Consider the following 13,970-nt stretch of genomic DNA (forward strand, 5'->3'; position numbering starts at 1 on the left):
CTGAAGTCCCTGCCAGTTTATTTTATTTTTCTGCTTGAGACTGCAAGCTATTTCCAAGCACTCCCCCAGACTTTCTCTCCTGCCCGCCCATCCTGATGTGAAGGTCATGTACACATATTAGTCACACACACACCAATCTGATATTATTTAAGCATTAAGAATACACCTAGTGTTAGTACCTGAGGTCTGAATAATTAAAAAGAAAATTTAACACCCCACCTTGCCCCACCCCCTTATGTTGTAGTTGTCTTATTTCCTGCGCGGTGGGGAAACAGTTTAAACTTGCAACTGAAATTTACACTTGGGCTCAAATTCAGTCCCATGAGACCCACAATCTGCATGCACAAGAGCACACTTGCACAGCTACCTTTCAGCATGGAGTTACTGTGATTGCAGGTGCAAATGTGTTCTTTCGACCAGTGTTTTTCAAACTTTTTTTCTGACGACACAGTTGAAGAAAATTGTTGATACCCGTGACCCAACGGAGCTGGTAATGAGGGGCTTGGGGTGTGGGAGGGGCTCAGGGCTGGGGCAGAGGTTTGGGGTGCAGGGGTGGGACCGGGGATGGGGGGGGTTGGGGTTCAGGAAGGGGCTCTGGGTTTGGGGTGGGGTTCAGGGCTGGGGCAGGGGATTGGGGCACAGGGTTACCTCGGGCAGCTCCCAGTCAGCGGCACAGCGGGGTGCTAAGGCAGGCTTCCTGCTGTCCTGGAAGCGGCCAGCAGCAGGTCTGGCTCCTAGGCGGAGGCGCGCAGGCAACCTCTCCCCCCACCCCCCCCCCGGCTCCCATTGGCTGGCAACAGGCCAATGGGAGTGCGGAGCCAGTGTGTGGGGCCCCGTGGCCCCCCGCCTAGGAGCCAGACCTACTGCTGGCCATGTTATACCAATAAAATAAAAACCAGCAGGATCTTATTAAAGAGGAAAAGGCAAAATACCACATTTATTGTGAATACAGAAAGAATCATAGTAAGCACTTATTTATAGCTATAACATTCCATTCAATCTCATATTTATTCACACATTCATTCATACAAACACACACACACAAACCACTGGCCAGGTGGCCTGGACATGAGGAGGGAGCAGGATGCTCATCTGATGCTCCTGGAAGTTGGTTTTCGGAATCAGACCCCCCAAAGTTCTCACTTTCTAGAGTCCATTTTTATAGGAATTTCTTCCTATGCCAGTCTATGGGAATTGCTTCATCATGCTATTGCTGAATCAATCAGCAGATGGCACATTCCTGACGGCTCCGTGCTGCTAGATGTTATCTTGTTCTTTGGTTCTCCCATTCTTGAGGCTGTTGGGTGGATTCCAGTCTGCCCTCTGGGGGCCCTCTGATTATTTCCACTTGACGCCTTCTTCAGCCGATGGACGCTGGATTCTTAGGCTGGCACCTCCCTGATCATTCAGTTATTATCCACACCAAGCATCCATCCACATACATCCTCTATCTCTATTTTAATCACAATTGTTAATACAACAAAAGGGCGGGAAGTCTCTGGGTGCTGTTTCTGTTGTTACAGAGTATTGCTTTGAGTCTCTCTCTGTGTGTATTGCTTTGAGAACAGACTCTGTCTTAGGATGTACTAACACAATTAGCAGCTTGCAAGTTTCACACACAGAGGGAGAGAAACAGTACCAAAAACCAAGAGATCTCTTAATTAGTAATACCCTGGAATTTAAACTATGGGGAATCAAACTCATTTGTGATTTTAATACAGAACTTCTTTAATATGATCCAACAGCCACTTCCGGGGTGCAACATGGTGTCAGAACATGTAGGGACTAGCCTGCCTTAGCCAGGCAGCACCACCGACTGGACTTTTAACGGCCCGGTCGACGGTGCTGACCAGAGCCACTGCAACCCAATGCCTTACATGCCGTGACCCAGTACTGGATTGCAACCCACAGTTAGAAAACCACTGCTTTAGACCTGTAACTACCCACCTTTTCTAACTGCATATGCAAGTGAACCTCTGCCCACTGGAAATGTAGTCTTCAAGAATTTAAAGTGATGGTGCTGAAATAGTTATAAAAAAATCCATATTCAAGTCTCTACTTCTTTTTTATATGTTTCTAGGCCCTCTGTTGGGATACCACTGTTCTTTTGTCAGCATTAAGGAAAGGTTTCTGACTCCAAGATTAAGGATTTTCTTTTATTCCTACCATTTATAATGCACAATAACATTGTTACTTGTGTGTGATGTCTGCTTCCATTATGCAGTTGTCTTTTGTTCTTTCTAAGATCATAGAAATGGATTCGTGCATACATATGGATTCATGCCCACTCACACACCCTCCCCAATTCTGAGCTACTGAGGTGTGTAGCATCTTGAATAGACAGATTTGATTATAAATAGGATCGTTAAAAGTGAACTTTTGTGCTCAATCAAAAAAGAAAACATAACACTGAAACAAAATACATCACCTGTCATTTATTCCTACGTAATTCCTGTCACACAATTATTAGTTGAGACATTAATGTATAGGAATTTTCTCACTAGTCTATTTACTTCTCCTGCTTATTCATGATTATGATGTCACATATAAAGAATTATGACAGTTATTCTCACAACAGTTTGATGTAGATGACCTTTCTATCTTCTGTGTAGGTATTGCATGCTTATCATTATGGTATTTTGAGTGCTTGAATCTTAATGTTGTTATCAGAGTGATTTGTTGGAAAATTTAGATTGGCTCATTTTTAATTGTAATCCCTTGTAAACATATTTACCTCTTGTCCTATATTTCTACCCACCCCAAGATCCTTATTCCACAGGGCTGCTCCCATATGAGGAGATGCCTAAAGATCTTGTTGCTAGGCTATTGAGTCCCAGTATTGCAACTTAGCTCCCCTGTATAGTGGAGTTTGGAAAAGTGTTAAGTTATGTCATAGAAACACTTTATATACTTTGAACAGTCTTTGATTCTTCAGCATTGTTTCTGGCCAACCTACATTACAGCCATTTTGGTTACAAGTTTCACTACAATGTAGGCAGATACATATGGCAGCATTTCTGCATGGTTATCACATAGTGTTGCATTGTTGCTGTGCAGATGTTTTGAGTGGTTCCCATGTTGCATGGTATTCTTAGAGTCTGTGTTCAGGTACCACAGTTCCTTGTCAAATTAGTAAAACTGCTGAAAATTTCTAGCTTACCCTGTATCACCAAATAGAGGACAATTGTCATTATTTTACATTTGGAGTAGAGTCTATTCTGCTCACTAGTGGGAGTATGTACTGTAGTGCCATTGACCTGGACTACTGATGATGATGATTTTATAATGGTTTGGTTTCCAAATTCCAAACGAGGATAGCAGTTGAGCCTATAGCTGAAGTTTGACCACACAGCAACAGGCTACCAATAGAAAGCTGCACCCCTTGTAGGCAAAAGACTTTCTGTTGCTTTGTGAGGAAGTCACCAGTTGAGAGAGAATTGGAAGTGTGCTATGTGATAAAATCCTGCTATTAGGTGTTCTGCCATTAACAATGTTCCCTGTTATAATGGGAGGATTTGAATGAGTGATGCTTTCCTGTCTGCAGAGGCGCTTTCGACAGAGCATATGCCCATTATGTAATACTATGTTCTACTGGAGAACGGGGAAGGGGTGGGGCAGGGGTGGGGCCTCATGGAAGGGGTGGAGGGGGGCGGGGCAGCAGGGGGGTGGTCAGTGGTGCGGCCCTCGGGCCAATGTACTAATCCTCATGTGGCCATCGTGGTCATTTGAGTTTGAGACCCCTGAACTAAACTATGGCCTATCAGGCATTTCTTGTGAATATTGAACCTGTTGAGCAAGAACAAATCTTTTGAACAAGCCTGCTCCGTATACTTTGGGATGTTGAAAATAGGTAGAGTCTTGCACTGTTACAAAATTTATATCCACATCTGATTTGTGGTCCACCAACATGGTCTGCAGATATAAAATGGATATCCATAGATTTGCAGGGCTCTAAAAATAGAATCAAAAGTAACCTGTAACTGCCTATTCATGTAGATCTAAGAAGGACCTGGAGGAAGTGAAGACTTCTACTTACCTTGGTGCTTGGTACCTGTAGATTGGGAGATGTCACAACTACAAATCAGTAGACAACTTGATGATGGGAGAAAGTAGTTTACCGTAGATTTGATTGGTCCCCGTTAGTCACCAAAGTTAGGGTGAGCTCAGTACACTTTTTAGTTTCATCACTGTGTGCATGTTTCCTCTGCTTTTTGGGGAGTATTAGTTGATTGATCTTATTAACATTTCTTGTTCAAACTTGACAGCATTTTCTAGAGTCTGGTTTAGGTGCTTGCAACCTATAGGAATGCAAGAATTATTGCTTAGATTGGTTGGTTGGTTTCCATCTTTTGCCGTAATAAAAGGTCCTTAATTTAGACTCTGACTGTGTAGAAACACTGCAAATGCTGTCTCAGATGTGGATACTTGCAATCATTTGCATTCTGGGGCTAACTGCAACTAACCTTGGAGGCAGAGTGCACTGGGAGAACCTTGATACATAACTCATGATGCAATGCATAATGAAACTGGCTTTTTCAAGGAGAGCTGCTAGTAAGGAGGACAGTCTAATCTGGTTTCAGAGTAGCAGCCGTGTTAGTCTGTATCTGCAAAAGGAACAGGAGTACTTGTGGCGCCTTAGAGACTAACAAATTTATTTGAGCATCAAGCCCACTTCATCGGATGCACAGAATAGAACATACAGTAAGAAGATCTCTCTCTCTCTCTCTCTCTCGATATATATAAAAAATACAGAGAATCATGAAAAGGTGGGAGTTGCCATACAAACTATAAGAGGCTAATTAGTTAAGATGAGCTATTATCAGCAGGAGAAAAAAACTTTTGTAGCGATAATCAAGATGGCTCCTTTAGACAGTTGACAAGAAGGTGTGAGGATGCTTACCCTGGGGAAATAGATTCAATGTGTGTAATGAACCCAGTCTCTATTCAGTCTCTATTCTCTATTCAGTCTCTAATCTGGTTTAGCTAACACAGTTGCAGATACATAGGAAAAGTGAAATTCTTATCTACATAAGCAAGTTGGTTGCACCACAGCTGTTTTATATCCTTGATTCCAGTGCTGCTTAGGACATAGTTTTAGGATAATCTTTAATCAGTATAAAAGAATTGTGTGAATGCAAACTCTCCCTAAAACCACATTCTAAAAAGGTTTCAAACATTCCAGTCTCCAACCTCTGGGGCTTAGTTTAGCAGAAAGGCTGTGTCCCTCTGCTCTAGGGTGTGTGTGTGTGTGTGTATCTATATCTATCTATATATAATAAATTCATAAGATATTTTAATGTCTTTTTAAGGCTGACCTCCTGCATAACACAGGCCACAGGCTTTCACCAAGTGATTCTTGCATCAGGAGCAATAATTTGTGGTGGAATAGGGAATATATTTTAGAAAGACCTGCAGTCTTGATTTAAAGCCTTTAAGTGATGGAGAGTCCACTACATCGCCTTGGAATCTGTTCTAATGGTTAATTATTCTAAGTGTTAAAAATATGTATCTTATTTCCATTCTGAGTGGTTCTAACTTCAAATCCTGGCCACTGGATCTCGTTATGCTAGATCTTTGTCAGCTAGATTAAAGAGGTCAGATCTTTGTCAGCTAGATTAAAGAGGCCTCTAGTATTGGAAATCTTCTCCCTCTGTAGGTACTTATAGATCATGATCAAACTGCCTCCTAACCTTCTCTTTGAGCTAAGTAGATGGAGCTCCTTAAGTCTTTCATTGTAAGTCAGGTTTTCTAATCCTCAGATAATTTCTGTAGCTTTTCTCTGATCACACTTTTTTTGAAAGTTGAAAAAGTGAAGCGCGGACTCCAGAACTGGACTCTGGGAGTATAAAAAGAGCAATTATGGAAAGTGGGATGGAGGGATCATATTTGACCCCTCCTTTTACCTCCAAATCTTGCTGTTTCTCCTCCCACAATCTATTGAAAGTTCATCCCATCCTGTCTGGGAGAGACTAAAACACTTGTTGTTGCCCCGATCATCTCCTTTCTGGGTAATTACATCTCTTCCTACCTAAAACTCATGTTACCCCTCCAGCCCTTCCAAAATATGCCCACTAAAAGTATCATCTTCTTCACCCATTACTGACCATATCACCATTACTCTGGAATCCCTTCAATGGCTCCACTTTCTCACCGCATCAAGTTCAAACTTCTTATACTTACCATCAAGGCCCTGCATGCTTGGACAGTTCTTCTTATGTTTCCTGCTGCACTCTGTCTCCCTCTTTCATCTCTGTTCTTTTTCCTATTTGTTTCCTCTGTTCTTTCTGTCCTATTTGTGGGATTCACTCCTTATCCACTAATCCACCACTCCTTTTCAAATACCTCCTAAAGACTTGCTCCTTGAATATTAAGTACAATAAATAAATTAGTAGTTAATTATTTTAAAACCATCCAAAGTCCAATGTATTCTCTCCTTTTTGATTTTTAATGTATCCTGTCTCTATGTATCTCTTAAATCATAAGCTTCTCAAGGCAAGGACTGTATTCATTTTGTGTGTTGGTCCAGGACTTGGCATACTGTCACTGCTGAAGTGACGTATTAAAAGTATATGTTAAAATAAACTGGTGGGATGACTGCGCTTCAACAGAAGCAAATCACAGCTACAGGGAGTTAGCAGAAGAGGATCTGCTATAAATACAAACCAAGACAAAGGAACATAAGCAAAATGAGTAAAAAAAAACCACACCTTTTCCCAACCTGGGAATCTACTCAGTCCTCTGAGCCTGATTGGAGAGTACCTCTGTTTCCCCACATATCCTGCTCCTGTTTCTCCAACGGTCCTTTCTATAACCCTTATCCTGAACACCTTTGCTAGTGGAGAGAAATAGGAATTTGGTGTTTAAACCCTGGTGTGCCAGGGGCCAGGTAGTGCTTCTATAGTCTGTTGTACAGTTAACTAAAACAATTTAATATAATACACAAATATAAAAAAAAATTGATAATTGGATAAAATTTTCAAAAATGCCTAAGGTACTTAGGAGCCAGTGGGCCACTGGCTCCTAAAATTTTTTATCCATAGACTCTCATCTAGTATGTCACCCACTTTCATGACTATTCTGTAACTTTGCTTGTTACTCAGAGCCTGTGTTCAGTTTCTCTTCAAGTTTTTAAAAATAAATGTTGGAAAGCTTTATCCACTAAATGTGTCTTCAAAAAAGTGGCCGGCTTTTATAAAGCTACTCTGTGTATAGGGCAATAACCAACATTTTCAGATGTCTCCTCACATGATGAGATGGATGCTTTGCCTATCAGTTTAGTGTTTTGGTTTTTTTTTTCCCTCTAGGGGAGAAAAGATAGAATAGATACAATTTGTGAGTAACAAAAGATTTTTAATAAGGAATTTCTGTGAATGTCAGACAGTACGACATTGAATTGTACCAGAGTAGAAGCAGCATAGTAGTGTCTGTGGGTCAGTCTACACTAGGCCAACTACCTGTTGGCTGACAGTGGTTTAGGCAACAGACTCCCCTAGTCTACCCTCAACTGGTTTAAAAAACTGTTTAACTACTGGTGTAACCTACTGGTGAATGTGTGTTACAGGTCCCACTTTGTGGTCATCAACAGAGGATGAGAGTTGTTACAGCTGCCATGTTGGGAGTATTATCTCTTTAGTTCAGGCTATAGCAACTCATGTTTTAGGTCTGTAGGTGTCTGGTTCAACCTCCAGAGTCGGCCAACATGTCAGCTGGCATAACTGGAATGCAACAATTTTCAGCATGATTGCAGAAAGTGTGATGAAGTCCCTTTTCACAAAGGACAGCCATCATCGGCAATAGGTCACTTTATTGGTGTGGGCGAGGCGTATGTGTTTATCTCTTGAGCCTTGTCTGGATTAGGGAATAAATAACTGTAAATATTCCCACTGTTGCTAACACTGGTTCAATTTCACTGGCATCAGCCCCATTGAATACTGTAGATGGCTTATGAACTCCAGCTGCCTCCTTCAGTATCAATACAATACTGAAAATGGCTGCTGGAGTTGGAGAGCCATTTGTGCTAGGTTTCTCAAAGTTGTTAATGGCATTGGAATTGAACCTGTATGGGCCACCGCTATGTAACTATCAAAACTGCCATTTCTTATCTCGTCCCCCATTTTACCCAACAATTTCTACGGGTATATTTTTGCCACAAATTGACAATGTGGGGGCAGTGTAAAACTTAATGACAAAATTAATGGTGCATGCAATGTTGTACTGATTATATTATTTATTTTATAGTCAATAGGTTTTTTAATTTGCTTATAGTGCTGCAGAATTCAACACAGGAGTGCTGCAGAAATCAAGGGACCTTTCTACAGAATTTAGATCTAGCTTGCTGTTGAGCGTACAGAGTCTTGACCATAGGCTCTCAAGTAAATAACCATCTTAATAAAAGAAGATGACACTTCGATTATGCATGTTTTCAGACTCTCAACCCCACAATTTTGCACGTAGCCCTGATGACTTTCGGAAGAAGAGCTGCCAAATGTTGTTAACTCCCCACAAAGCTAGTGTACAGTAAGTAAACTTACAGGGCTTGCTAATAGATCCAGTTGTGCAACTTTCAGTGTAATGGGAGACATCTGGTTAAAGCCTATTCTAACTAGGTTCTAGCACCCTTCAAATCTTATATTTGTGCTCATGCCAGCTTCCTCATCATGACTTTTCCAGAGGTATCCATAGTTGTTTTACTTTTGAACGTGGGTCTGATCAAAACTCATTCTCTATGGAGAAACTCTCACTGGCTTCTTTGAGCTTTTGGATTAGGCCCTAAGTGTTCAGCCTGTGAACTCTTCCAGATTCTACTCCTTGAAGTCAGAGGTCAGTTTTGTTTTCCTTCCCAGGGCTGACAGCATTTGCTGCACTAAGTCAGTGAATCCAATTCAGTTTGTCTTTAAATAAAAGCAAGTTTATTGGAGAAAATAGTGGGTCACAAAATATGAGACTCAAAAGGCCACAGAAATTGTAATCAGAAAGGATGTTTTAAGCAAGTGTTGGGGCATGGTGAGAGAGGGAGTCAAAATTGGGTTTACAGTAGAACCTCAAAGATATGAACACAAGTGTTACGGACTTACCAGTCTAGCAGACGCCCTGTAAAACCAGAAGTCTTCAATCAAGCAACAGCATAGACCCCCCCCCCCAAAAAAAAAAAAAAGAAAAGAAAAAAACCCAAATACTGTGCTGCATTGGGGCTTAAGCGACTGGAGGGTTGGGGCTGCAGTCACGGGGTCGGCAGGGAGATGTGTCAGGGCTCTGGGCGGAGGCGGGGCTCGGGGCTTCTGACTCTCAGGACCACTGAGGCTTTAGACTGGGGGGCGTGCTGCAGCTCGGGGCTTCAACCCCACAGCACCGTTCCTGACCTCAGCAGGGGAAGTGGGGGCAGGGTCATGCACCGGGGATCAGGGCTTTAGCTACGAGGGGAGTACCGGTTTTAGCGCTGAGCTCTGGCACCCCCCAAGCTGAAACCGGGAATGGAGCTGTGGGGCTGAAGCCCCAAGCCCCAGTGCTCCACCCAGGTTTAAAGCCCTCAGCCCTGGTGCTCCCAAGGGATAGACACCCTGAGCCCCTAGCCTGGAGCCCTGGCGGCCTGTAGGTCAGAAGCCCCAACCTCTCCCTGCCCTGAGCTCTGATCCCCCACCCCCAGCCCTGCGGCTGCAGCCTCAACTCCTCCCTGAAGTCCATAACATCTTGTTCAGAGTTACGGACCATTTCAGAATTACGGACAGCCTCCATTCCTGAGGTGTGGCTAACTCTGAGGTTCTACTGTATAATTAAAGATAAAGTAATTAAATAGTTAAAATTTTAGGTATTGATTCTGCAAGTGCCTCCATGTGGGTAGACCTCTGTGCCATGGAAAGACAAATGCAAGTCCCAACTGTGTAGTCTCTGCTAGGTTCCATAATAAAAATAGGGTCTGCAGTTAGAGTAGGTAGCACTTGTTGTTTTTATCAGTTATTTTTGGCTGAGGCTGCAAAATAATCACTAGAGTTGCTCTACATTTTTGAAAAAATACACACACACAGTTTTTACCAAAAAAATCAGTTTCTGATAAGTTTTAACTTTCTTCATCGTCTAGCATCATGAAGAAATTTCTCTTTGTACAGTTTCCCACACCAGCTTCTAGCATAGGTCACTATGCTGTTGTATAGGTCCCCCCCGCCCCCCAACCCATTCCTCTTCAGTACACTAATAGAACCCACGGGCAGGATCAAGATACCAGACAAGCTGGAGAACTGGTCTGTTCAGTTAAACATTGCATATATTTCTATTTAGGTTTATGCTGAAGAATAATAACTTATGATATAGTTTCCAAATAGCCAGTTTTTAACTTGACAAGAATTTACTTGATATTCCCCACTCGTGTTTTTCTTTAACCCATAATGGATGGATCTATCCAAAATAGGGCTGTCAATTAATTGCAGTTAACACATGCAATTAACTCAAAATAAATTAACGTGTTATTTTTTTAACGAGCATTAATTGCACATCAGGGTACTGTGCTCAAAAGGGGCACTGTTGTGTGCCTCTGGGGCAGCGTGCCCCTCCTCCTGCTGTCCTGCTACACTGCTGCTCCTGTGCCCTGCCCCCATGCAGCCGCCCCAGCCAAGCTGCTTTGGACTGCAGGGCGGAGTGGGAGTGGGTGTGGGGCTGATGTCAGGGTGTCTCCATCCGCCATCCTTGTACTCGGATGCCACTGAGCTGGGATCAGGGGGAGCCTGTCTGCTGCTGGCTCAGGAGCAGGGCTGGCCTTAGGGGTGGGTGGGCTGGGCCAGGCCACCGACTAGGACACTGTGCTCAAGGGGGGTGCCTCCTGAGCAGGGGTGTCCTTCCTCCCCTTGCTTCTCTGCTGCCCTCTGCAGCCGCCGCTGCTCCTCCTATCCCCACCCTCCTTGCCTTGGAGCCGCTCCTGACCAAGTGGCTTGGGACTTGGGAGTCTCCTGTCTGCTATGCAGAGCAGGGGGAGGGAGGCTGATGGGGTGTCCCAGTCCCTCTGCCCGTGTACCTGGACTCTGCTGAGCTGGGGCGGGGGACAGGGAGTCTGTCTGTGCCGCTGCCTCTGGGTCAAAGTGGGAGCTGCCAGCGGCTGCTGATGTCTCCACAAGCGTTCAGGCTGGTGAGTGCTCTGCTAAAGAGACAGCGAACTGACACGATCCCTTCAACACACACTCACACCCTGTCTCTCTCACATATTCTTCCCCCTCCAACATCTAAAAATATTTAAATAAATGGTATTCTATTGTTTAACAGTGCAGTTAAAACTGTGATTAATCACGACTATTTTTTTTATTCTCGCGATTAATTGTTTTAATAGTTTGACAGCCCGAATCCAAAAACTTTCTGAAAACCCCAAGTTAACTGTTTCAGAGTAGCAGCCATGTTAGTCTGTATTCGCAAAAAGAAAAGGAGTACTTGTGGCATGCTAGAGACTGACCAATTTATTTGAGCATAAGCTTTCGTGAGCTACAGCTCACTTCCTCGGATGCCATCCGAGGAAGTGAGCTGTAGCTCACGAAAGCTTATGCTCAAATAAATTGGTCAGTCTCTAGCATGCCACAAGTACTCCTTTTCTTTTTGCAAGTTAACTGTGCGCTTTGAATAGCTTTTACAAGTTATAGCTCAGGGGTGGACAAACGTTTTGGCCCGAGGGCCACGTCAGGGTTGCGAAATGGTATGGAGGGCCAGATAGGGAAGGCTGTGCCTCCCCAAACAGCCTGGTCCCCACCCCATTCCACTTCCTGCCCGCTGACTGCCACCCTCAGAACCCTTGACCCATCCAACCCCCCCTGTTCCTTGTCCCCTGACTGCCCCCTCCCAGGACCCCCATCCCTAACTGCCCCCACCCCGGACCCTAGCCCCTATCCAACCCCCCCTGCTCCCTTTCTCCTGACCGCCCCCACCCCATCCAGCCGCCCCCTGTCCTCTGACTGCCCCCCCCCCGGGACCTCCTGCCCCTTATCCAACCACCCCTCCCCCTGCCCACTTACCATGCCGGCAGCAGGACAGGATTATTGGAAAGCCTGGGAGATGGGTGGGCGCAAGCTATCATTAGTGTAAAGTGGGGATAATATATATCTTATAAAGCACTTTGAGATCCTGAGATGATAGATGAGGTAAGTGCAAAGTTATGTGATGAGCATGGAATAAATGCTTAGATACAGAAGATTAGTACTTTGGAGGGAGTTGGTACTTTGGCAGATATGCAACCTGCAGGTTTAAGAATTGAAAAATGCATAGGAGAAACATTTACAGCAAAAATGTTGAATAACTTAGTGTAATGTTAAGTGAGTAAGCATGACCAGCTAAATCAATTGCTGATTTACCGAAGACAAACATTTATTTTCATCATTAATTCTATTGTTTGAATTTTTCCTTTTAAATGACATTTTTACATCTTTTGTATAAAATATGCATACTAATGTAAATGTATTTACTTGTAGGTGGCTCTAACCAAGAGAGCTGATCCAACTGAGTTGAAAACAATATTTTTGAAGGTATGTATAAAGTAAATATTTTTACTCTTTCAGACTAAAATTTTCATATCTTTTGATCCTTTATTGTAGCATTCAACTCTTGATAGTTTTTTCAACCATTAATCATTCACCGTATTATTACCATGTTAGACTTAAATACAACTATCAAAATTGAACAATGCTCACCAAGAAGTCAAATACATTCTTGAGTGATTATTGTATTGGCTCAGGAAAATATTAATATCTTGGAAAGAAAGTGTTCAGAAAAAGGGAAGGGAGTTTCAGTACTGTTCCTACACAGGGTAAAAATGTTGGTGAAGACATGTTGCTGTTAGACCACTGGGTAAGCGGTCTTCTACCCTCTGTGGTGTTGCACTTGTGCATCTTCTTCCCTAGAGGTGCAGGCAGGATCAGCATATGTAGTGATTGCAATACTTGTCAGTTTCATGTTATTTTTGCTTCCCCTGCTGGGCTGCCATGGATATATTTGCAGGAGCAGTGGAGGCCATAAGGCATTATCTTCTTCTCCCCAATATTTCAGAAATGGCACTTGGAATCTTAGAAAAAACCTTTTTTTTTTTTCTTCACCCTTAAGCAATGAGATTTAACTAAAAATGGATGTTTCCTGGTTTTTGATCTCAAAATGAACAGCATTTTGTTCTGGTATATCTGCATACCCACCACTTCCGGCTTAGGACTTTATTTGCAGATGTCTTACTAAGGATCAAATTTGCAAGGAGGCTTCATTGTGCTTCTGCTTTCACGTGCCTACACTTCAGAAGCATCATCGCTTTAACGTATATCGGTGATGGTGCTTAAAAGTGTGCAAATGCAGTAGAACCTCAAAGATACGAACACCAGAGTTATGGACTGAGTGGTCAACCGGACACCATGTGAAACCAGAAGCAACCATCAGGCAGCAGCGGAGACGGAAAAAAAAAGAAAAGCAAATACTGAACTGTGCCTGTATTGAATCTTAAAGGTAGGTGCATCTTGGCTGCCTGTCCCCACCCCTACCCTCGCACACGGGACACCCACTTACAGCTAGGAAGTGAAGATGCTCGGATTCACAAGCAAAGCTGTGAGCCCCCGCTGGCTGGTGGAGCAGGAGCAGCACAGGGATCTGTGCTGCTTTCCTGTAAGCCGTGGTTGCTGTTTTCACCTCCCCTCTCCCAGCTGGGGGTGGGTGGGTGGGCGGGCACTGTTTTTACCCACCCACTCACCCCGGCCCAGAGCAGGGGACAAGCTTCCCTGGGCCAGTGAAAGAAACTGCCTCTGGAACCTGACCCGGAGTGTGAACTGCTGGAGATAGAGGCCTGTCTTTTAGAATTTGGCTCTGTCTAAGCCTAATTTAAAAGTAGAGAGCAAAATAGTCTTTTTATGAGAAGTTCTATCAGCTGATCCAAAGTGATTACCAGAACATAACAAGGTTGTTGTAAAGCTTGGAAAACTGATCACTACATTGTGGTGCAACAGAATTTATGCAATACCTCTGATTGC

At 43.5% G+C, this 13,970-nt stretch overlaps 1 protein-coding gene across 2 annotated transcripts in view; it reads left to right on the forward strand.

The window, feature by feature from the left end:
- Positions 1 to 13,970, forward strand: part of SLC25A13 (solute carrier family 25 member 13) — a 136,224-nt gene that overhangs the window by 21,415 nt on the left and 100,839 nt on the right. For both annotated transcript variants that reach the window (XM_074945878.1, XM_074945877.1), the window contains one exon: positions 12,438 to 12,491. In XM_074945878.1, coding sequence (XP_074801979.1) covers positions 12,438 to 12,491 — 54 coding nt within the window. The remainder of the gene's footprint in view (positions 1 to 12,437; positions 12,492 to 13,970) is intronic.

The sequence above is a fragment of the Natator depressus genome, chromosome 2 (assembly GCF_965152275.1).
Source record: "Natator depressus isolate rNatDep1 chromosome 2, rNatDep2.hap1, whole genome shotgun sequence".
Classification (NCBI taxonomy): domain Eukaryota; kingdom Metazoa; phylum Chordata; order Testudines; family Cheloniidae; genus Natator; species Natator depressus.